General features: G+C 36.8%; 1 protein-coding gene across 1 annotated transcript; it reads right to left on the bottom strand.

The window, feature by feature from the left end:
* Nucleotides 1-7,717: 7,717 nt before the first annotated feature.
* Nucleotides 7,718-14,947, bottom strand: COX20 (cytochrome c oxidase assembly factor COX20). The gene is made up of 4 exons (XM_077168513.1): nt 14,452-14,947; nt 9,131-9,245; nt 8,953-9,016; nt 7,718-8,063 (listed from the first exon to the last, which is right to left on the bottom strand). The coding sequence occupies exons 1-4, from the start codon at nt 14,668-14,670 to the stop codon at nt 7,925-7,927; spliced, it is 537 nt and encodes a 178-aa protein (XP_077024628.1). The 5' UTR covers nt 14,671-14,947; the 3' UTR covers nt 7,718-7,924.
* Between the last annotated feature and the right edge of the window lie 9,205 nt (nt 14,948-24,152).

Genomic DNA, 24,152 nt, shown 5'->3' with positions numbered 1-24,152 from the left:
GTTTTTGGTTGATACTTTTAGGTTGCTTTGGTAAATTTAGATTTGCTGTTTCTAGTTGCTTAGATTTTTGTTTTAGCTGTTTTAAATCAGTTTTAACTTGGATTTTCATATTCCTAGGAATCTTGCTACAAGCTGGAATTAAATTTTATATAATGGTCTAGGTTCGGTTGAAAAGTTTTTCTAACAAAAGCTAATCATACAAATTTAAAAATAGTACAAGATAGTGTTTCAAAGGTTTTTTTTGTCTTTTTAGAAGTTAATTTACTGCTAGCAACCATTGGCATGAGCTACTTTTGCCAGGTAACATTGTGAATAGTATTGCATAGACCTACCCCAGGGTAAAACAGCCAGACTATACATTGATGCTAATTTTACATTCAGTTGTCCTAAACTTTATATTTGCACCTTTTTTTAAAATCGTCAATATACTTTCTAGTTAGAGATTGGTTATAAAGGAATTCAAACTCTAATTGCAGCAAAGAAATAGTCACATAACACTGTCATTTAGGTAGACTACCATGCTGTGTGCGGCCCAATAAATTTTGGGAAGAGAGAAACTATCCAGAAACGTGCTTCAACAGTTTGACGAGAAGTCTCAGGACTATAATTACATTGTCTATACTTTTATGAACAGAAATAATCTTAGAAAGTATATAGGAAATTGAGAAAAGAGAATGCACCAATAGCAAACAAAAGGGAGAAAAATAGGTAAGTTTAAAAATGCCAAGTTCCGGCAGACTTAAGATCTATGAATGAGAAACTTGGTTTATTCACCTCTCTCCATGCCTGCCTCCTCCCCACTGTGGCAAGCAAAAACACCAGATTTAGTTCTGAACAAATGTCCTCACTACACCCTGAAAAACCTCATCTGTTATATTGCTATTGGTTTTAGGGATACTTTAACTCAAATTTTGAAGATAGTTAATTGTACCATCATAATTTGATGGTCAGTCACAGTAGTATGAGAATATCATGTAAAGGTTAATCAGCAAAGCTAAAAATGCCGAGATTTTTTTGTTACTAATAGGCCAATGTTCCTCATATAGCCATCCAGCCTTTGCTGAGGTCAGGGAGTTTAAATTGATATAGGGCTCTGGCTCTGACTTAGAAGATAGTTAATCAGATTTTGGCCCTAATAACCAGATGGAAGATGGCAATCTTAAAATGAAGCTTGAGTCAAACTTAAACAACATTGAAATGACAAAATCTCTCATTTGCCTAGGAAAGACCCTATCTGAAAATAAGGGGCCTAAAAAAGTTTTCTTAAAAGCAATCTGCTTTGAATAAGTACTTAAAAATTATTCCAGGAAAGGCAACCAGAAATACTTCTAGTGTGTTGTTTACTCTGGGGATTTCATTCATGGATAGATGTGTTCTGTATTCAGAATTTGCTTTAATTGTTGGGAATTAAATAGTTTTTGTTTTCTAAAAGCACATATTCGTTAATATAAATTGGCTTTTTATCCTAGGACCCTTGTTATAATGGGTTCTATTAGACAAATGAAAAGGGTGATATTTTAGTATCTTTGCAGGCAGTGGTATAGGCATCTCAGACACAATGACCTGATAGATCTGTAAGTAAATTCAATTAAAAAAACCAAACTAAAATGAAGGTAATTATACTAGTATTCTGGTGAGAAAGGCATAAGAGTTTTCATCTCTCAAACCTCTTAGTTTCTGTTAGTTGGACATAAACATATCTTAAAAATGTTTGTTTCCATAATTCTGTCATTACACTTAACTTCAAAATGTCACGTGAAAGCATATTGAACTTGTAGCAGAGAATAATTATCTACTCTCCAACTCCCCAGAATACTCACTGAGGATGTGTGAATTGAAAGGTGATCACAAAGCCACTGTAAACAGTTTGAATTTAAACATGATTCAGATTTCTGTGCCCCTGAGATTGAGATTATGAAGGACTGGGTTTTAAGTTTTAACATTTAGTAATAATAAAAAAGCAAGGAGATAATGTTTGTATTACTAGGTTCTACTCATAAGCCATAAGTCATTTTTCAAATTGCTAATTACCTGAATGTTTTAAATACTTAAACTACATTAGGATGTGGAGTGCCCTTTCCTTGGATAATTTTTAGCTTTAAATATTTTTTCCATAGCTGTTATTTCTCAACTTCTAGATGGAAACAAGGTGGTAAATATAGTCTAATGCTTGAGTTTTTAGTTATTTAGGGTACTCTTAACAGCCCCTCACACAAAATGGTCAGAGAAGCATTAAAGATACATTGTTTGGCTAGCTCATACTGGAGTAAGTTTTGTCTCCAAAAAGTAGTCCTTATTGCCAACCTTGATGTTATTTAAAATAAATTTAACGTCGTTGAATCAGCTCTGGAAGTGAGTTACAGTACAGATAGAGTTTATGTATCCCTTGAGTGTGATAGGTTAGGAAAAAAATAGAACTGGGGATCCCTGAGTATCGTGAGCATTCCAGAATTTAAATCGCATGTTTGTGAAATTGAATATTTGAAGAAACCTTTCTTAACATCAAGTTTTTATTTGTGCTGAATATAGGTCAGTTTTCTGTCAACCTCAGTAAGTAGTCCTTAACAGCTGGACCACAGAAGGATAGGTGGAATATAACTATAGCAGACCATAAAATTATGCAGTTAGGTTAAGTAAAAATAAGGTTTCACATCCTAGCCAATTACAGTTGTTCCATTAGTTGCACCAGGAACTTTAGGCTATAAGGTTTAGTGATATATTTTGTGGAATTAAGTTGGGAATGAGCTGCCATATGGAAAGCTGAAGCAGTCCATGTAAGTGACATGAATATGGTCACTGATTTCAGGTCTAACCCTATCAGTGTTGATAAGGGAACAAATGCTGCAGATAACTGATAGGCCAGGACATTGGTAGTGACTACTTGGTTGGATGAAGTTTTAGGACAAGGAACATAACCATGCCTGTAATTTGTGGTTTTTTTTTTTTTGCCTAAGGATATTTTAACTTGTTTTCCCTTTTCATGCCAGGATTCAGCCCATACTGCATCTTAACAAAGGACATGGGTTTTGTTTTTAAGCAGAAAGTTGGATTTGTGGGTATGAGAACTTAGACTTGAGGGTGACGAGGTAGTAACAGCCTAGGCATATGGAGAAATGTCTTACAGAAAGGCCAAATTGCTTATTGTTGTGCTGTTACACTTAAAGTTACCAAACCAGTAGGTGTGTGTCTGCTGTTTTCAAGGAATTAAAGCTGAAGAGCTTAGTAATGGATAAATACTGAACTATATTTATGGCATGTTCTTTGCTGCCTTTACCAGGAAGTAAAATGTTAATTTGTCCAATAATATATTTGGCAAGGAGCCCAAAATTTTTAAAATAGCCCTACTAAGAACAGTGATGTCTAGTAATGTCATATTTAAGTGTAGTATTTCAAAAGCATTAACAGCATAGAGAAGATGGCATAATATTGCAGAAGAATGATTGGGGCTCATTTGAATGGCAGGTAACAAGACACCAATTTTAGGTAGCTATTAAAAAGGTGCCCTTATGTCTCAGTTTGAGGTTAAGGGAGCTGTGGGAGAATTACGGTCAAGTGCAACAATGAAAGGTTCCAACGTACTTTTTTTTTTTTTTTTAATTTGAGATGTAATAAAGCAAGAAATGTGCTGATTTAAATTTCATCTCCTTTTCCTTAGTCTGCCCATGTGAATGTGCTGTGTGGAAGAGTAAAAGGGCCCAACTAAATGTGTTCCAGTGATTCCAATAGGTATTCTAAATTAATTGCTGCTTGTACACTTAACAGTTGTTTTATTAGGCTTCCAGTATCTTAACTAGTATGCCCCCTATTTTAAAAAAGATGGGAGAAATGGAGAAATTTGTAACCAGAGGGATAAGTTCTATAATGAAATAATAAGGGTTTCCTAATTCTACCTTGGCATAGCTGAAGTTGAATATTTGGTGTTCTCTTGGCAATTGGCAGTCTTCTAATCGCGTTTTAGGTATATATGCAAATAGACCTTAATCCTTTCAAAGTTAAATCATTTTTCTAATGGTTTAAATTCCTTCTATTTATCTTTTTGCTAGACATTGTTTTAATGTTATCCTTATGTCTAGTTCAAGTAAAGATAGGCTTAGAGATTCTAATGCAAAAAATGTCTGGGATACCTTTCTTTATCCTTGGTTTCCCAAAATCTTTTCTGCATCTATACTAAATACACAACACTTAGTATATATTTTTTAAGCTTAGGAAAATTTGGAAAGTAGATTAAGGTTCTTTGGCTAAAGAAGTGATGTAAATTCATATTAAAGGAAATTTAAAGTAAAAAAAATGTTTAGTGAAATAAAAGTTAAAGCGTTACCTTTGAAGAAGCCAAATTACTGTAGTTCGTAATATTTTCAGCAGACTGAGGGAATGGAAAAGCTTGGCATATGAGCTTTGTGACAGTCCGAAGCTTATAATTTCCTCTTGCCTTGAAATTATTTAAAAACGTAATTAAGAACTTTAGTAGAAGTTAATTTCTCTACTAATACAGATTCTAGAATATGTATTTTGGTGAAATACTTTGATGTACTGATTGCAAATGATAGCTACCAAGGTTGTGCAACAAAACATGGCCCTCCCTACTTTGTCATGTAAAGTAGTACATGCAGTACGATGGATTCTGAGTAGCAGAGAACGCTTGAGGTTTTGAAGCAAATTCTATAACCATTATTCATTGAGAAAAACCCATAAAACTAAAAAGAATCATTCCCTTAAGAAGTAAAATTTGAATTTAGACAGTAGAGCCTAGCTTATTTCACATGACTTATCCTCAAATGGCATAGGGGAAAATTATGTCTGTGGAAACTCATCCTTTAAGAAACCAGTATATGAAGTTACTTAATTTTGATCCCTTAAGGGCAGGGCATATAATAAGTGGTTTACCGTATACAGGACTTGGAGAAATTTTATTTCTAGAAAAAAAAGAAAATATATCATCTGTTAATGTTGACCAAAGGTTTAAAGCAAACAAGAGACCTCTTTAATAGTATTTGTTTATTAAGCAGTTGGTCTTCTCAAGATAAAAATACTTGGAAAAAAAATGTCATCCTTATTCTAGAAAATGGAAGAGTAAGGAGAATGCATGGTTGAAAAGCATTAAAAAATATTCGCAGCAATGCAGTAGTTATCTGTAGTATTTGCATTATAAACTTTAGAATGTAATACTTGGAAAATACCTTTGTAATTAAAAAGTCCCTAACAGCTGTATTTCCCATTTTAAAGAAAAATTTAAAACATTTCAAACATGGAACTAGTGTACAAAATAAACTATCTAAAACACCAGTACTGGGGTGGTTAGAAGGATATTGGAATATAATATCTTGATTGATGACCACTGGACTATATTTTAAGATGCCTCCCTCAGTTTATTTCAGAGGGCAATTAAAAACCAGAACTAGAGCGATCGTTTTAATTTTACTTTCCTTGTTATGGTCTTCTGCGTATCCAAAGAATAGTGCATATCTTAACATGACTTTTAAAGGGGGGCCTTGATCCCCCTTAACAGATTTTTATCTAGGAATAGAAGGATTCAAACCTTATTTGATCCTTAGCTCTTTGCTGAAAAGTGCATAAACAGGAATCCTGAATTTATTATATAGACCTCCTCGCATTTTATAATCGAAGCAAAGGGAAACCAGCGATGGAGTAGAGGTACGTAGACTAAAGAGATGCTTACAAATCAAATAATGGTACCAGGGATAGTCGATATTTCTTGCCAAATTCAGTCTATAAATCACAAGTCCTGAGAAAAGCTAGTTAACTTTAAATTCCCTGAAGTCCTTTTAATGAGATTTAAAAGTAGTCAAAAACAAAAAGTGGGAGGGGTGAGGGAGGGGGAAAATATATAAAGCATTAGAAAGGATTTAACAAAATAGTTATGATAGATAAGCTACAAAGAGTTTCTAAAACTACTAATAATCACAATTCTATTTCAATCAGCTATTTAGCTGGTACCTACTGCTATATCACCTAGTGTGAAATTTCGGAATTAATGGAACAGCGAAGAAAGCAGTACATGCAGCTGGAGGCTCTGAATGGAGTCCAAAAGGTAGGTTACTCTATCATTATAAAATTTGAAACTGTAAAAGTAGATCAGAGGTGACCCTGGACGCTACTTGGTGTAGCAGACATTCAGTAATTTGACAAATACTTTTTGAAATTTCTGTGCTAGATTGTTGGGAATGTTTCTACTTGTACGACACACGCAAATAACAAAAAAGGTGCTGGTACAAGAAAACAAAGTAGTATGAACCTAAACGTGGGAGGGTAATTGATTACTGTAGTGAACAAGAGACTGGGAAAGCTAGAGAGGAGGTAGGAAAGGCATTCCACAGGCAGTGATGACAGAAACGTTAGCATAGGCATAGATTAAGGTTTAATGGTCATGGTTGCTGGAGGTACATTTAAGAGATTAATTCACCAATGTCAGACTTGGCTGATAGGGTGTGGAAAGGATTGGGAAGTGAAAGTTGAAGCATTAAAAAAAAACCCAAAATGGAGGCTGTAACAGATGTCCAGTAGCGATGGGATGAGTTATATAAACCAAGTAATTTAATGTATTTTTTAACTTTTGATGAGCTCAAAAATACAGAAAATATTAATGATATGTAATCTTAGGAAATGACGTTTTAAAATACAACCCTGTTAGTTAAACTATGAACTTGTAATAGCACATTTTTCTAGTTCTACTATCATTACTTGTAACATGTTTCACACTTAATGCAAGGTGGTGGTGGGGCAGTATATGGGAATCCTGTATTATGCATGATCTGTAAACCCACAACTTTGGTTTTAATCAGGTGTCTCCAGTATGCAGTTTCTGCTGGGAAAATGAACTAACCTTGTTTTGATGAAGGCCTTGGAAAGTTTATCAGCAAAGAGGTTTCTCTTATTCTGGGGTAAGATATAATCATAGTATGCTAGAGCTGGCATGCATCTTAGGTTATAATCCAACTGCCCAATTTTACATACTACATGTTAGTAAACAAAAGTGGCCTTCTCAAACAGATTGTTAATTATCAGGTTAGGTTATTGGTTAGCTGTCATCAAAATTTTCCCCATTCACACAGTGAACGTAAAACATGGGTGAAGTAAAACATGCAAGGGTGAATAAGCGCTACTCAAGTTTGGTTTGTTTGAAAAAGCCATTCACTAGTAGCTGTTACAGTAGTTATGGTAATTCACAGTCTTTGTGCATCCTAATTTTCAAAATGACAGACACAAGAGAAGGTAGGCATGGGGTAGAAAATGCTACTCCTGTTTTGTACACTTCCTTTGCAAAGGGATGAGGAACAAAATAATTACTTGTTTCAAGACATCTCATCCCTGTTTTCCTATTTTTGGTTCATCATGATACTGTCCATTGGTATTGTCTTCATGTTTAATCATGCAGTTGCTTTTTTAAGAACAAAAGTTCTTAGAATATTTTTAATGCATAGCATGTACATACTTAAAAGAATTAAAGTGCTTTTCCCCACCCACAAAAATGTTTATGGCAGTAAAACACATCCTTTTGATGTGAGCATTGCTTTTAGAAACCAGGAAGTATTTCCTCATAAGATTGTGATTTTTGTTTTTAAGGCAAGTTAAAAAATCCAACTGGGAGAGAAAACTCAAACTCAGCTACTTATTACAAGGAGACTCTTCTAGGCTTCATGATTTTATTCATCACATTGCCAGTAAATTCTGTTCATATTTTAAGTATATACAAACTCCATTGTAAGCAACACTTTATTTGGCTAGATAAGAAGTAAAGCCAGAGTTCATTTGCAAGTATTTTTACAAATATCAAGAAACTGCACCTTTGTACCTTAACACATACTTTACTTGATTGAACCCTTCCTTACTGTAGATGAAATGCTTTTTACAGTTGATGTCCATTTTGTTCACATTGATTTCAGTAAGTTGTATCCTAATTTTCTGCTCAGGAACTGCTGTTGCTGTTAGTTCGTTTTCTTTCAGGATCAAGGTGGGTGCTTTCGTATAAAATCTTATTTTTAATTCCTTCTCTGGCAATTCTTTCTTTAATTCTTAACTTTGCATTATTATACCTACAATGGAACCTTTAAGAAAAGAGTATGAATAAATTATTAATAGAAAATTCCTATAGAAGTAAGCTTACAAAACTCATTTACTGCTTTTTTTTTTTAACATGGGCAGGCACCAGGAATTGAGCTGGGGTGTCTAGCATGGCAGGTGAGAACTCTGCCTGCTGAGCCACCATGGCCCACCTATTTACTGCTTTTTATAAACAGATTTTAAAAATGTTTATAGGTTACTGCTGAGATTGGAAATCTGAGCATTCTCATTTAAAGTGCTATTTTTCAGTGGTTTGTCAAAATACCTACAACTATGTGAACATTTTTTAAGGTATATTTTGTATGTAAAGTTGAGGATTTTAAAAGTGTGCACGTATAGAACCAACAAAGAGTATTTTCTTTTACTCCAGAACATTGCCTTCTGACCCTCTTTAGTCAGTGTCCCCCATCCCATTATATTCTGTTTTCTATTACCTTAGTTTAGTTTTGTCTGTCGCAGAACTTCATTTAAATGGAATCGTGTGCTTTCTGGGCTGACTTTGCTCAAGAAAATTTAGATTAATATATGTTGTGTTAGTTTTTTTAAAACACATTCTAAAAGTTGCATTTCATTTCATAAGTGCATGAGAGATTACAAAGATCAAACAAGCATGAGGATAAGGTAAAAGGTTACAGTCATCCCAAATGAACAGTGTAGAAACCGTAACTAGGTATTAATGAAATAACTAGTGTCATGCCTTGATTTATTTAAGCACTGTACAAGTGCTGTAAATGCTATAGATATAAAAAGATAGAGGCATTCCACCAAGATGGCTTAATAAAGCAGTTATGGGAGTTTGAAATCTCTCAGTGGAAGATAGCTCTGGAAAGAACAAATACTTTATAATTAATAAACCACTTTTTGTATACATACCAGCATCCTAAAGTCACCAAAATAAATCCTCCTACTCCAACATCACAGGATCTTCTAATTCTACCTGTCAAGTAAACATAACCATGATTTTTATACATAATTTCTACATCTACAAAGGTATTGTTCTCTGCACATAAAGATTTAAAAAATGAAATGTATTTTAAAAAAAGATACTCACTGGTTAATAAAAAATGTCCAAAGCCAGTCACAACAGATCCTAATGAACCATATAATATTGAATCTCGTGCACAGGGAATGTTTTCGACATCTAAAATCCCCAGAAGTTTAAAGGGCTAGGATAAAATAAAAAAACCTGGATTGAACAAGAAAATAATTTATTCCAGGGCAGTTGGCAAAGATTAGCAAACTACTAATCTGAAAGTTTATCCTGCTTTAGTATAACACAATCTGTAAACTTTTAAATTGGAATTTTGACCAGAAAACCCCATGCAGGAGGATACCATATTTGTGTTATACAATTATTTGCTAATCTGCTGATTTGGAGTCATTCCAGTAATCGGGGAGGCTTTCAAAAGTGGGAACATTGAAATAACTAACCAGTTTACTACAGTATTTGAGTGTATTCAGCTGTTCTTGTATAAGCGCTCTGTGCAGTTTCCTTGCCTGCGAGGATGAACTTAATTATATTTGATTCCGTTTTTATAGTACATGGTAACCACAACCTACATGTGGTGGGGAATGCTGGGAATACAGAGAATTGGATTTTTTTGTCTCAGCTCTGTCACTAGTTAATACTGTAACCTGTAGGTCATTTTTATCTCTGTTGGACTCAGTCTGTAATATGAAGAGGGGGTTGGGTTAGATGATTATTGGGCTGGATGTTTATTAAAATTTATCAAGTGCTAAAGATGTCTTGATTTTTTTCCTGATCTTCATTGGATGTATTGAGCTCCTTTCCCTGATTTAAAAAAATACTGCCACCTTAAATCTAACACACTTAACTCGGACATCTATCATCCTGACTACTTGGGGCTTCTGGGAGGACAGGGCAGACGTTTGGGGGAAATAGTAAGGAAGATGATATTCTAAGGGGGAACGATTTGTAGGATGAAATGATTGATACCCAGAGGATAATACAATACTGCAAGGGAAGAAATGGGGAAAGGAGAGTTAAAAGAACTCAGAATGATGGTTGAAACATGAAGATACTCTCATTTTCTCCTGTTTGCTCTTTGGCTCAAGCTTCTACTGGAAAAGAAAAAATGTGACTTAGTTCATTAATAAAGCATGTATTATCTCAGATAATTTTATTCCTTTTCTCTCTGCTTACCTCACCACCACGTAACACAGGAATACTTTTTAACAGAGCAGGTGCTCATTATCTTGCAGACCTTTAGTTTTATAAAATTGAGTAAAAACTGCATACAAAGAAGTTGGGGATTTAATTTTGCTTTTCTAGATTTTTCATTTAGCAAAGGCTCAGCTCAAGAGTTCAAGGAAATACATGCCAGTGAGGAATGCTGGACTCCCTGCTCACACAGGAGCATGTCCTTATCACACCAGTCTTATTTTCCATGCTGTGTGGGTGCTGAGGGCAAAGAGAGCAGTAGTATAAGCTGCAGTTTTACTGGGTATTTGAAGTATGTGAGACCAGTAGCTTGTACCACAGGGTAGAGTGACTTGTCACAGCTGGACAAGGAGATTTTTAAGCAGAGGGGATAAGCATGGGGCTCAAGCACTTACTGCCCCTGTTCCTTCTATATTGCCCAGGTTCCTTTCCATGATGGAAACACCAAAATCACCAAACATTACTTGGTAAAGTTGCCGTACATGATATTGGCCCCACTATGGGTGATCTTTACTAAAAATATTCTCTAAAATAAGGGTGCCACAACCAGCCAGATACTTAGGCATCTGAGTGGTCAACCCCACTCAGATTTAGTTGCTTGGGAAATTTTTGTTTTTTCCCAGGTGTTTTATTCTGATGAATATCAGATTTGGGAAATACTGCTGTATAGAATAAAAAAGTGAATTAGTAAATTTAAACACAAACTATACTGTTTTAAGACCACAATTTTACTAGTAATTCTGGCACATTCAAATTGAACTTTATACTACTGGTAACAAAAGAAGCATAGAATATTGTAATAACCTAGTATTCAGCCACTGAGTTGTAAGATGATCAGAAATAGAAATGCAGGACAACAGTCAAGTCCCTTTGAAGTAGTTCTCTTAATACCCATGCATTTAAACATTTCTCTAATATTTTCTTAAGCAGCCTGCAAATTTAAGATTTAACTTGCTGTTAAATCTAACCCTTAAATGCAAGCCAAGGGCTTTTTTTAAGATTTTTTTTTTCCACTACCAAATTTATGTGCATCAGTGCCCCATATTCTTGTTGAGAAGGATGAACTGGTCTTATTCCTATCTGAAACAAATCCACTAACTACACCTGCCTACTCCAGGATATTGCTTCTGCGATTCTCTCTTCCTTTGCATGTATTACCTCTGCTTTTTTCTTTTATAGCAATTTCCTGTATACAAACATATTTCTAAAAACAAGCAAACCTCTCGACTTCTCCCTCCTGATCTTCTAGTGCTATTCCATAAAACTTGTAACACACCTTCTGTTCTACCTTTAACTCAATTTATCCCCAGCACCCATAGAAACTGGTCCATTAAGGCCTCTAAAATAGACATCCATTTCACAATACTCAAGTCTCAGCACATTTGCCATAATCGCTTGTTTTTAAAACTACTTACATGAAGGACACCCGGGTTTGATTCCCAGCCCTGCCTGCCCCCCCCCCCCCCAAGCAAATAAACTACTTCTTGGCCTCCAATACATTCGTATTTCTGTCTCATTTCTGGAGCCTTTATTGCTTTTCCCGTGCAGACATCTAAATGTTGATGTGCCTGTCCCCCACCTCCAAAATCTGCATGTGAGGATTTCCAAATTTAGACTAATCAAACCTAAACTCCCAAGTTTCAGTTTCATTTGCTTATTGATGTGTCTCGACAGGTTTAAAAGAAAAAAAAAAAAAACCCTCCAAACCTAGAGTCATCTTTGATTTCCTGCTATTAAATCTATGTTCAGATGTTCAGTCTATCAGTAAGTCTGTAACAATCTATCTCCAAAACAGCCTCATCCAACTCCATTGCTATTATCTTAACTGCCACCCCATTATCTCTTACAGCCTCTTAAAAGACCTCAATTCTACGAACTTAAATGCCCTTCGGGTGATTGTCATTCTCCTTTTAAAACCTTCCATAGGGCCTAATTACTCAGTGTACTCCTTACCAATGATATGAAGGACCCTGTATGATCTGCCAGGCCACCCGCACTTCACTGTATCCCACTATTTCCCACTATTTGTGTTCTTTAGTACCAGGTGCACTAGTTTAAGTGTTCCTCTAACTGGCCTAGATGGCTACTGCCTCAGGGTTTGAAGCATGCTTTTCTCCTGAATCTTTCAAGGCTGGCTCAGTATCCAGAATTCTTATTTCCTTAATGTCAGAGTAGAGTGTGAGTTCCATAAGGGCAAGGATTTTGCCTGTTTGATAAAAACTGTATGTCTAGCACCTAGTACCTGGAACATAGTAATAGGAACTCTTTGGTGAATTAATTACTAGAATTCAGAATTTGCCTTATAGCACTTTCCTAGTAGTTAAGTACCAGCTATCATACTTTAATATTTCTTAAAGAGCCCAGAATGAGGGCAAGGGAAAGAGTTTTTAAAGGACTATTTCTAACAAGGTAAGCTAGCTTTATGACTTCCGTTTTTATCTTATGTTGATTCTAATAACCAAGTAATCCTTGTCCCTGGACGGTACTGGAATGACCTGCTTTTTTAAAGGCTTCATTTCTCTTTCTTAACCTTACCCACAAATGTGGCAGTGCCCAATTTTAGGGGCTGTACAGCTCTTCATTTCATTGACAGTATTTTGTTTTGTCTACTGACAGACCAATTAATTAGATCAATATTGAAACATCTTTTTTAAGAAAAGTATTTGATTACCAGCAAATTAACGCACCCTCACCACTTTTTAATGTCAGCTTCTATCAAAGATGAGTACTCAAATACAAGAAGAATAGAAGCCCTATTTATTAGTGTTGATAACAAAGCTGAGTCTAGAATTTAATGTTACTGTGCCCCCTTGGATAAATAAGTCTCAAGGGCTTTTTTATGCACTAAGCATATTTGTAATAGTACATTATATGAGACACTAAAAGAAAAAAACACCAATAACATAGACAAAACCGGTTAAACGAAAACGTCCCCCAAGAAGAAAGAACTTGGAAGAAATGAACAGAGTATATCATAAAATTACAGGTCAGGAGCCCTCTGGCACACCACGGGTCTTCAAATAATTTGCTCATGATTGGTCCAATATTAATATCTACAATATTAAAATTTTTTTTTTTATTTTGTGGTCATTTCTTTCTGAACACTACCTGCTTTGCACCGAGGATATAAAGATGACAAAACAGTTCCCTGCTTTCAGAGACCCAGGCAAGGAGGAAGACAATATATAATTATCTTCCAGTATGGCAAATGCTGTAATTATGTACAAGGTGCCAGGGGTGATGGACAAAGAAATACCTCTCCGCTACAGGGGCTCGGAAGGTTTCACAGGGAGTGAGTCCCCTTTGTGGAGACCGGAGAGCTTGGTTCAGGTTTCCTACACCTGGAGAGCAATTGTGAAGTGAATCAGTCTGAACTGTGAGACAGGGCTAGAGGAAAACACTACATTACGGGTCAAGGAATTTGGGTTTGTTTTATCCTGCAAGCCATGGGCCGCTGCTACTAGATTTTAAGTCGAGGAGTGAAATTACCCACTTTACATAGAAGGAAAACGCTGACAATTATGGACAGTGGACTAAGAAGGGGAAGAGCAGGAAGACAGGGACATTAGGGAGGCTACTGGTTACATACAATATTGCATCCCCTAGGTGGAGAGAAAACAGATTAACCGGGAAAAGACTCAACCTTTCTGATTCTCCTGTCCTGGATAGAAATTCACAAGAACAGAACCACGTTTTCATTTCTCAGCATTTACGAAGTTCCTCTGCGTTAAGTGCTGTGACGAACACAACATTTAAGTGTCCCTATCCTCAAGGAACTTCTTAATGACTCCCTTTACAATTAACCTTTACCGGGAAATTTCAGGGCGGTACCCTTCTCAGCAAAACACCAAAGAATTCAGTATTGTTAGCTCTTTTATAACGGCCTGCGGTAAGTCATTACTGCCAGTAGTCCCTCTCCTCCCGAGTTTTGGTCAATTTTGTCACGGTAATTTAGACACACTAGGGGTGTGTGTGTGTGTGTAACAGTTTCAACCCCAAGAATGCCACCAGAGAAAAATGGTACGTGCCTCTGACCTAGGGTCTCCCGGCTCAAGAAAGGTTCTTTCCCTACCGATTCGCCCTTGCTCGCCCTGCTCTGCACCTCCCAAACGGTCCACACATGGACGGTCCGCAGGTGGACGGACCGTGGGCTTCTCCCGCACTTCCCCGGAGGCCTCAGTCCGCGTTACCTTCCCTTTCCCAGGCTCGCCAGTCTCCGGCTCGGCCGCCATGGGGAAAAGCAGCGCCTCCGAGAGCCTCCGAGAGCTTCCGAGAGCGCAAGCCCAGCCGGCAGTCCGGGCAGAGCCACGGCTCACCCAGCTCCCCGCACTTCCGGTACAGCCCGCAGGGGCGGAGCCGCCTCGCCGCCTCGCCGCGCATCCAACTCGTCCCCGCGCGTCGTCCGCCATTTTAGGTGAGCGATTCTAGTTCTTCGCTCACAAGGCGGCAAGCTTTCCTACTTTTCTCGACTGTGACTGTCATGTCTTTTGTTCAAATGGACGGATCATATCCCTCCATCTAGGGCCCTTCCCATCCCTGCAGAGCCTGGGAGGAGGGCTCATGAACGAGTCCGGCTACCGGATCCATGGCGGGGGCGGGGACGGGGCCGCGAGGCAGGCGGCGGGACAGCTGCTGCACGGCCAGCCTACTCCCCTTCCCGCTGCAGCCCACTTCTTCCGCCCCAGCCGCCATTTCTAGTCTCTACCCGCGCGCACGCGCGCGCAAGCCCACGTGCACGGGCGCGGGGTGCGCGCCGAGGGGCGCCGCCAAAGCTTTGTCCTGTGGGGCGGGCCGCGGCCAATGTCGTGCAGGCCCTACCCCACCCCCAGCCCCGCTGGTGGGGCCGGAAGTCACCCCTCGCCTCCTCGGCCGCCTAGGTTCCCGACGTGTCCTTTGTCCTTCCGGCTCGAGGACGATCCCTGTGCGCCGCGGGCGCCTCCACAGGACAGCCATTGAGTTCCCAGGGCCAGCCCTCAGCAGGTGGTGTTCCTGTGTCCACACCACTACCTCCTTTTTAAATATCTCACTCAGTGGCTCTAAAGTAGCACCTTTCCGTTGGCTGAAGGAGACTGAGGACAAAATGGAGAGAGCAACTCGCTAGTGAAACATGCGTCAGGACGTCTGTGCCCGCCGTGGAGATAGGGCTGAGGGGAAAGTGAGGGTGGGGTGGGGCCCGGACTCTTTGAGTAGGGAAATGGTTGCACCCCGCATTTTTAACGTGTTGTGTTGATCCTTACCAAAAAAAAATTGTGTTTTTTAAGTGACCGCGTCTGCAGTATAACGTGAAGCCTAAATACTGAATTTTGGCGAGATGAGGCGTGCCAGCTGGATTAGGGTGAACGGGGTCTAACCGATCTACCAGCAGCCGCAATGAATACCATACAGTTATTTCTTAGGATTTTATAGTGTCCAACCAAAGATAAATTCTCCATCATTACCTTCTACCTGCCTTACTTGTGTTTTTTATCTTTCTAGTTGACATCTGGTCTTTATACATTAAACGTGTAATCCTGGGGAAATGTTTTAAGATTGCAGAGTGTGTTGTGCAAAGTCATGCTGCTGCCAGGTACTTGCTGCTTAGCACACTGCTTGTACCTAATGCCGAAAGTTTTCTTGCTGCCAGTAATCATGTTACTTTCATCCCCATTTAATCCTTCTACATTCTCAGTAAAATACAGTTTGTGACTTACGTGTAACAATTTTTTTAAAATGAGCATCTTTTTGGGAAATTGGGCAGTTATATACAAGCTACTTACTAGTTTACATTTAATTGAGAATTAAAAAAACAAGAACAAGACCGCCGGTGATATCCTGTCGATTTTGGGTTCTCAGCCTAAATTTTTACACCAACTATGCTCTGAACTCTTGGCACGTAAGGCAGTATTTAAGATGGTAATGTTCAATAAAGATGTGAAGAAATACTTTGAAGTAATTCATAATTTTGTTTTAAGGAAGGGGTAACTGGAAAAGGACCAGGTAGAACATCTTACGCCATTTTATTTAATTAATTGCTAGACTAGGCTTAGTTGGGGTCCATTTCATTTGTCTCTGAAAATATTTTTATGTTATTTCATTGTATTTTAAAATTTTGATTTCATAAAAAAACCCCTAACACTCATGTTTAATTTGTGTAACAGTTTGTGGAGTGAAAAATAAAAAACGTCTTTCCCTCTCACCCTTCGCTAACATAAACGCTTTCTTTTGTCTCTTCCCAAACTGTTTATTCTTTCCTTTTTCTTTAATAAAAAATACTTGTTTGTAGTAATTATTAAAACAACACTGGAACGTACAGAGTAAAAAAGTGGGGCTGGCTACGGTGGCTCAGTGGCAGAGTTCTCACCTGCCATGCCAGAGGCCGGTTCGATTTCGGGTGCCTGCCCATGCAAAAAAAAAAAAGTGACGCACACCTACCCCAGTTTGTGTCTGTGTGTGTGTGTCTATATATGATACATACATATCCAAATGACATTACACTATGCAATTTGCATTTAGTAATTTACTATATTACCATTTGACACTGTATGTTGGAAATTTTTTTCATGTAAGTACCTAGAGATTTACTCATTCGTTTTTTTTTTTTATTTTTTATTTTACTCATTCGTTTGAATGGCTGCTGAGTAGCTTCCACTTTTTCACTAATCCAAAAAAGAAAAAAATGCTTTGGTGAACATCTTCATGCAGATATCTGTGAATATGTTCAAATATTTCTGTAGGTTTGATTTCTGTAAGTGAAATAACTGATTCAAAGGGATATGCACACTAAAAAATGTAATACATACTTTTATATTGTACTCCAAAAATACTGCCAAAAAGCAAACAAAAAATAAAAAACAAAAATACTACCATTTTATGTTCCAGTCAACAATCTAGTAACCATTTTCAACACTGCATATTATGCTTCAAAAGTTTTGCTGATCTGATGGGGTACAAAATCGTGTTATATTGTTTTAAACTTTATGAGTATGATTTGAGCATTCTTTACTGGCCCTATTTCTACGAATTTGTAAAGCTTTTACTCATTTAAAAAATTTTGTTGTGGTTATGATTTTATTAGTTTACCGCAGCTCTTTATAATAATGGCTTTTAATGCTTTCATTTTTCAAACATTTTAACTTTTTTTTGAGTCAAATACATCAGTGCTTTCTTTTATAGCTTTTGCTTTTTTGTCTTGCTTAAGAAGTCCTTCTTGACTTCCAAAATAAATATTCTCATAATTTTGAAAATAATTTTCATATGTTCCCTTTTGTATTAATAACTTTGTCTCTTTTTCTTAAAAGACAAGCTTTGGGTTTTATTGGCCAAGTCTCTTTTCTATTTCATTTCATATTTTACATTTTTTTTCTGTTTACTTGATATCTATTTTATTGTCTTTTTTTTGCTTTTTGAGTTGATTATTTTAATTATTTTCTGTCTTTCTTGGTTACTAATAAACGTATTTAAGGCTGTAAAATTTCCTCTGAGGATCATTTTAGTCTTATAGATTTTGAGAGTAACGCTCCTATGATTGTTCCTTCCTAAATTTTCTGTAATTTCAGCTTTTATTTCTTCTTTATCAAAGGAATTCTTTGGAAGACTTTGTTTTTTCTTTGTAAGTAAAGTTTGGATATGTTTTTGTTTTTTAATTTTGTCTTTTTGTTTTGTTTCATTCCACACTGTGGCCTCTGCAACCCAGTGGCAACCACTTTAATTTCTCTTGACTCCTTCTTCTTGTAATTTACCTTCTTTTTGGGGGCAATTTATTGATTTTATGTGCATGGCTGTGTGTGTATGTGTGTGTATTGCCTAAGAGGGATCATTTTTGTAAATGTTTCATGGGTGCTTAAAAAGAATGTGTCATTCTCTATTGGTACCAAAGCTATATAAATAGCATTAAATTAAACTTTTATCAATTGTGTCATTCAAATCTTTTGTATTGTAAGAATTTTTCATTGCAAGTAACAGACTCTGCCTCTGAGTAGCTTAAGCAAGAAATAAATTTATTGGGAAGATTGGAGAAATTCACTGAATTGAAGAAAAAGTTGCAGAATTATGTCTTGAAAAGAAAAGGAATCAGGACAGTTCTGGGGAGCTACAGAGCAAGAATTAAAGGAGTGGCTTTTCAGGATAACAGTGACCACAAGGAATCATAATAAGTGATCTTTTTAGTCTTATTCCTAACATTGTGCCTTGTTTTTCTAGGATACTGTGTTGTTTGTCTGGTAGTGAATGTGGGTTATCAGTACAGAAGCCCTGGATGGAGTTATTGTTCGGTATAGTGGGTGAAGAGTGACCGTGAAATCTCTTCTTTAGGGAGTGCTTGTGAGTGCAGGGATTCCTTCCTGCATAGTGCCCAGAGTCTCTGCTCCCACTGCCTGATCTGGGAGAGAATGTCCCATATCAGAAATCCCATTTCATAGAGCTAAGGTGGAGGGAGATACTGGAGGGGGATAGTGGAGGGGAAATGGGGTAACATTTTAGAAGTTTGATGTACTGATAAAACTCACTTTGTAAGGTACTTTCTTTGGCTTGTGTAAGGTTATTTTTTAGTCCAGGTGTATTCGTTTTAAAAATCAATCTGATCCCAACTATTTTGTATTATCCATAAAGTCCTGGTGTGCTGCTGCATCCTCCTGGCTTTCCACCAGAGTTATCCATTTATTTTTATTTTTATGTCCCTTTTGTCATTTGAATAACTTTTGGGAGGAAGGAGTGATAAAAGATTGTGTTCAGTTAACCCTCTGTAACCAGAAGTCTTGATTTTCTCCATTCTCTTCTTTCCATCTACTTTGTCACCTAAGTATGTGTGTATGTGTTTAGATCTAATAGTGCTATAGGGCTTATAAAGAAAACTAGCTGCTTTATGCCATACTTCTCACCACCCCAGTTTTGCAACCAGAGGTAGCCACTTTTATCTCTTTTGACTCTTCCTGAAGTTTGCCTTCATAGTTCTCAGTAAACTGGTTATTCTACTATTTCTTGATTTTTCAATTTTAGTCATTATCTATTGATCTTTTACAATGGGAGATGAAAATTTAACTCTTGTTTTTTGTCCCCTTTCAGTCCCCTCTTTGCTCAATATGGTTACCTCACATTTTTAGCCATCTGTATTTTTCTCTTCAGAAAAAAGCCTATTCATATCTTTAGCCCACTTTATAATTGGGTTCTTTGTTCTTTTGTTGTTGAGTTGTATGATTTCTTTATGTATACAGGATATCAAACCTTTGTCTGATATGTGATTTCCAAATAATTTCTCCCATTGAGTTGGCTGCCTCTTCACCTTTTTGACAAAGGCTTTTGAGGCACAAAAACATTTGATTTTGAAGAGTCCCCATTTATTTATTTTTTCTTTTTTGCTTGTGTTCAGGTGTTAAGTTTAGGAGGCTACCTCCTATTACTACGTCTTGAAGATGTTTCCCTACATTTTCTTCTAGGAGCTTTATGGTACTAGCTCTTATATTTAGGTGTTTGATCCACTTTGAGTTAATTTTTGTATAGGGTGTAAAGTAAGGGTCCTTGTCCTAGTTTGTAAGCTGCCAGAATGCAATATACCAGAAACGGAATGGCTCTTAAAAAGGGAAATTTATTAAGTTGCAAGTTTGCAGTTCTAAGGCTGTGAAAATGTCCAAATTAAAGCAAGCCTATAAAAATGTCCAATCTAAGGCATCTAGGGAAAGATGCCTTGGTTCAAAAAGGCCATCGATGTTTAGGGTTTCCCTCTCAGCTAGAAAGGCAAGTGGTGAGATGTTTGCTTTCTCTTCAATGGCTTCTCCAGGGCTCTGTCCATTCTGTTGGCTGTCAGTTCTGGTGGCTCTTGTTGCTCTTATCTTTTTCCAAAATGGTTTCCTCCTAATGGACTGCAGTAAGCAACCCCACCTTGAATGGGTGGAGACACATCTCCATGGAAACCATCTAATCAAAAGTTACCACCAGCAATTGGGTGGGTCACGCTTCCATGTGAACAATAAAAAAGATTCCACCCAGCAATATTTAATGAGGATTAAATAACATGGCTTTTCTGGGGTACATAATAACTTCAAACCTGCACAGTCCTCTTTCATTCTTATGGCTATTGATATCCAGTTCTACCATGCCCATTTACTGAAAAGACTATTTTGTCCTCATTCAGTGGATTTGGGGGCCATAGATTTACCATAGATTTGGTGGTCTATTTCTGCATTCTCGATTTGACTCTATTGGTCAATACTTCTATTTTTGTGCTAGTACCATGTTGTTTTGACCACTGTGGCTTTATAATAAGCTTTAAAATCAGGAATTGTTACTCCTCCCACTTTGTTCTGCTTTTTTAGCATCCTTTCGTTGTTCAGGGTCTCTTTCCCTTCCAGATGAATTTGGTAACTAGCTTTTCCAAGTCTTCAAAGTAGGTTGTTGTAATTTTGAGTGGTACTGTGTTGAATCTGTAGATCAATTTGGGTTGAATTGACATCTTGACTATTTTAACTTCCCCATCCATGAGCATGGAATGTCTTTCCACCTATTGATAACTTCTTTGATTTCTTTTATCAATGTTATGCAGTTTTCTGTGTACAAAGCCTTTATGTCCCTAATTAAGTTCATTCCTACGTACTTAATTCTTTTAGTTGCTATTTTGAATGGAATTTTTTCCTTAATTGACTTCTCAGGTCATTGCTTGTGTATAGAAAAGTTATTAATTTTTGCACATTAATTTTATATCCTGCCACTTTGCTGAATTTATTAGCTCAAGTAACTTTGTTGTAGATTTCTCAGGATTTTCCAGGTATGGTATCATGTCATCTGCAAATAATGAGTTTTACTTCTTCCTTTCCAATTTGGATGCCTTTTATTTCTTTTTCCTGCCTCTCTAGCTAGAACTTCTAGCACACTATTGAATAATAGTAGTGACAGAGGGCATCCTTGTCTCATTCCCAATCTTCAGTCTCTCTCCATTGAGTATGATTCTGGCTATTGGCTTGTCATATATGCCCTTTATCACAGTGAGGAAGTTACCTTTGATTCCTACCTTTTGAAGTGTTTTTAACAGAAAAGCCTGTTGAATTTTGTTTAATACTTTTTCAGCATCAGTCGAGATGATCATGTGATTTTTTTCTTTTCAATTTATTAATGTGCAGTATTACATTAATTGATTTTCTTGTGTTGAACCATCCTTGCATTCCTGGTATAAACCCCACTTTGTCGTGGTGTATAATTCTTTTAATGGGTTGTTGGATTCAATTTGCTAGTATTTTGTTGAGAACTTTTGCATCTATATTCATTAGGGAGATTAGCTTTTAGTTTTCCTTTCTTATAGCATCTTTACCCAGTTTTGGTATTAAAGTGATGTTAGCTTCATAAAATGAGTTTGGTAGTGTTCCTTTTTCCTCAGCTTTTTGGAGGAGTTTCAGTAGAATTGGTATTAGTTCCTTCTGGAAATGTTTGATAAAATTCGCCTGTGAAGCAATCTGACCCTGGGCTTTTCTTTGTAGGAAGATTTTTGATGACTGATTGAATCTCTTTTCTTGTGATTGGTTTGTAAAGATCTTCTGTTTCTTCTTGAGTCAGTATAGCTTGTTTGTGTGTTCCCAGGAATTTGTCCATTTCATCTAAGTTGTCTAGTCTGTTGGTGTATAGTTGTTGATAGTATCCTCTTATGATTTTTAAAAATTTCTTCAGGGTGTGTGGTAATTTGACCCCCTTTCATTTCTGAGTTTATTTGCATCCTCTCCCTTTTTTTCCTTTGTCAGCCGTGCTATTGGTCCATTGATTTTCTCAAAGAACCAACTTTTGGTTTTATTGATTATTTCTATTGTTCTTTTGTCCTCCTATTCATTTAATTCTGCTTTAATCTTTGTAATTCTCTTCTATTTGCTTTGGAGTTAGTTTGCTGTTCTTTCTCAAATTCCTCCAGGTGAGCAGTTAAGTCTTCAATTTTTGCTTTTTCTTCTTTTTTAACATAGGCATTTAGGGCCTCTCAATACAACCTTTGCCACATCCCATAAATTCTGATATGTTGTATTCTCATTTTCATTAGTTTCCAAATAGTTACAAATTTCTCTAGCAATTTCTTGTTTGACCCACTCATTGTTTAAGAGTGTATTATTTAATCTCCATATATTTGTGAAAGTTCTCACTCTTTGCTGGTTGTTGATTTCCAGCTTCATTCCATTGTGATCAGAGAAAATGCCTTGAATAATTTCAGTGTTTTTAAGTTTATAAAGACCAGTTTGTGCCCCACCATATGATCTATTCTGGAGAATGTTCCATGAGCACTAGAGAAGAACATATATCCTGGTGTTTTGGTGTGTAATGACCTATATATGTCTGTTAGGTCTAATTCATTTATCAAATTGTTTAACTTCTCTATTTCCTGCTGATCCTCTGTCTGTTTGTTCTCTTTGTAGAGGAGAGTGGTGTATTGAAGTTTCCTAATATTATTCTTGAAACATCTATCGCTCCCTTCAGTTTTGCCAATGTCTGTCTCATGTACTTTGGAGCTCCTTGATTGGGAGTATAAATATTTATGATTGTTATTTCTTCTTGGTGAATTGCCACTTTTATTAATATATAGTGTCCTTCTTTGTCTCTTATGATGTCTTTACATTTAAAGTCTATTTTGCCTGATAATAGTATAGCTACTTCTATTGTCTTTTGGTTACAACTTGCATGAAACATAGTTTTCCATTCTTTCAATTTCAGTCTATTTGTATCCTTGTGTCTGAGTGTCTTATAAGAAGCTTATAGCTGGATTATATTTCTTAATCCATTCCTCCAATCTGTATCTTTTAATTCATCAGTTTAGTCTGTTAACATTCAAAATTAATACCTTAAAGGCATTTCTTGAATCCACCATCTTATTCTTTGGATTTTATTTGTCAGAGCTATATATTCTTTTCCCTCTTCCTCTTTTTATCCTTTAAGTTACCCTTACGGGTACTCATCAGTTCTGTGCCCTCCTCCAGACCTCCCTCTCCTGTCTTTTTTTTTTCTTTCAGCTGGCAGAACTCCCTTTTGTATTTCTTGTAGGGCCAGTCTCTTGTTAACAAATTATCTCAGCCTTTGTGTGTCTGTGAACATTTTAATCTTTCCCTCAGTTTTGAAGGACAATTTGGCTGGGTACAGAATTCTTGGCTGGAAGTCTTTTTCTTTTAGGATCTTAAATTTATCATACCACTGCCTTCTTGCCTCCATAATGCCAATTGAGTAGTCCAAACTCAAATCTTATGTGATTTCCCTTGTATATAGTAGATTATTTTTCTCTTGCTGCTGTCAGGATTTTCTACCTCTCTTCAGCATTTGACAGACTGATTAGTATGTGTCTTGGGGTAGGCCTGTTTGGATTTATTCTATTTAGAGTTCGTTGGGTTTCTTTGATTTGCATATTTATGTCCTTTATAAGGGTTGGAAAGTTTTCCCCTGTTATATCCTCCACTAATCTTCCTAGGCTTTTACTCTTGCTTGTCCTTCTAGGACACCAGTGATTCTTATATTTGGGCACTTTGTTTTGTCCATAATTTCCCTGAGATACAGTTCAAATTTTTACATCTTTTTTGCCATCTGCTCTTTTGTGTGTTTGAAATCAGTTGCCCTGTCCTCTAGTTCACTTACTCTTTTTTCTGCCTCTTCAAATCTGCTGTTGTGTGTCTCTAGTATATTTTTTATTTGGTCTACATCATCTTTAATCTGTGATAGCTGCTATTTTTCTATTTATTTTTTCAATTCCTCTTTATGCTCTTCTATTGAGTTTTTTTTTTATCTCCTTTATGTCATTAACTATCCCACTGATTTTATTTAGTAGAGTTATATGAGCATCTTTGATTAGCTATCCCAAAGTCCATGTCTCCACCAGTGTTTTAATTTGGTCATTAGACTGGGTTATATCTGTCTGCATCTTGATGTGCTTAGTGATTTTCTGTTGTCTTTGAGATATGTAAATATC

Source organism: Tamandua tetradactyla, chromosome 7 (genome assembly GCF_023851605.1).
Source record: "Tamandua tetradactyla isolate mTamTet1 chromosome 7, mTamTet1.pri, whole genome shotgun sequence".
In the NCBI taxonomy this organism is placed as follows: Eukaryota; Metazoa; Chordata; class Mammalia; order Pilosa; family Myrmecophagidae; genus Tamandua; species Tamandua tetradactyla.
This window is presented reverse-complemented; position numbering and strand designations above follow the sequence as displayed.

What these genes read in the sequence shown, in the direction of transcription:
- COX20 (XM_077168513.1), bottom strand. Translation starts at nt 14,670, where the DNA reads ATGGCGGACGACGCGCGGGGACGAGTTGGATGCGCGGCGAGGCGGCGA. An exon ending in GCGAGCCTGGGAAAGGGAAG is followed by an intron (nt 9,246 to 14,451) that starts GTAACGCGGACT and finishes ATTTTATCCTAG; the next exon opens with CCCTTTAAACTTCTGGGGAT. An exon ending in TGGACATTTTTTATTAACCA is followed by an intron (nt 9,017 to 9,130) that starts GTGAGTATCTTT and finishes TTTACTTGACAG; the next exon opens with GTAGAATTAGAAGATCCTGT.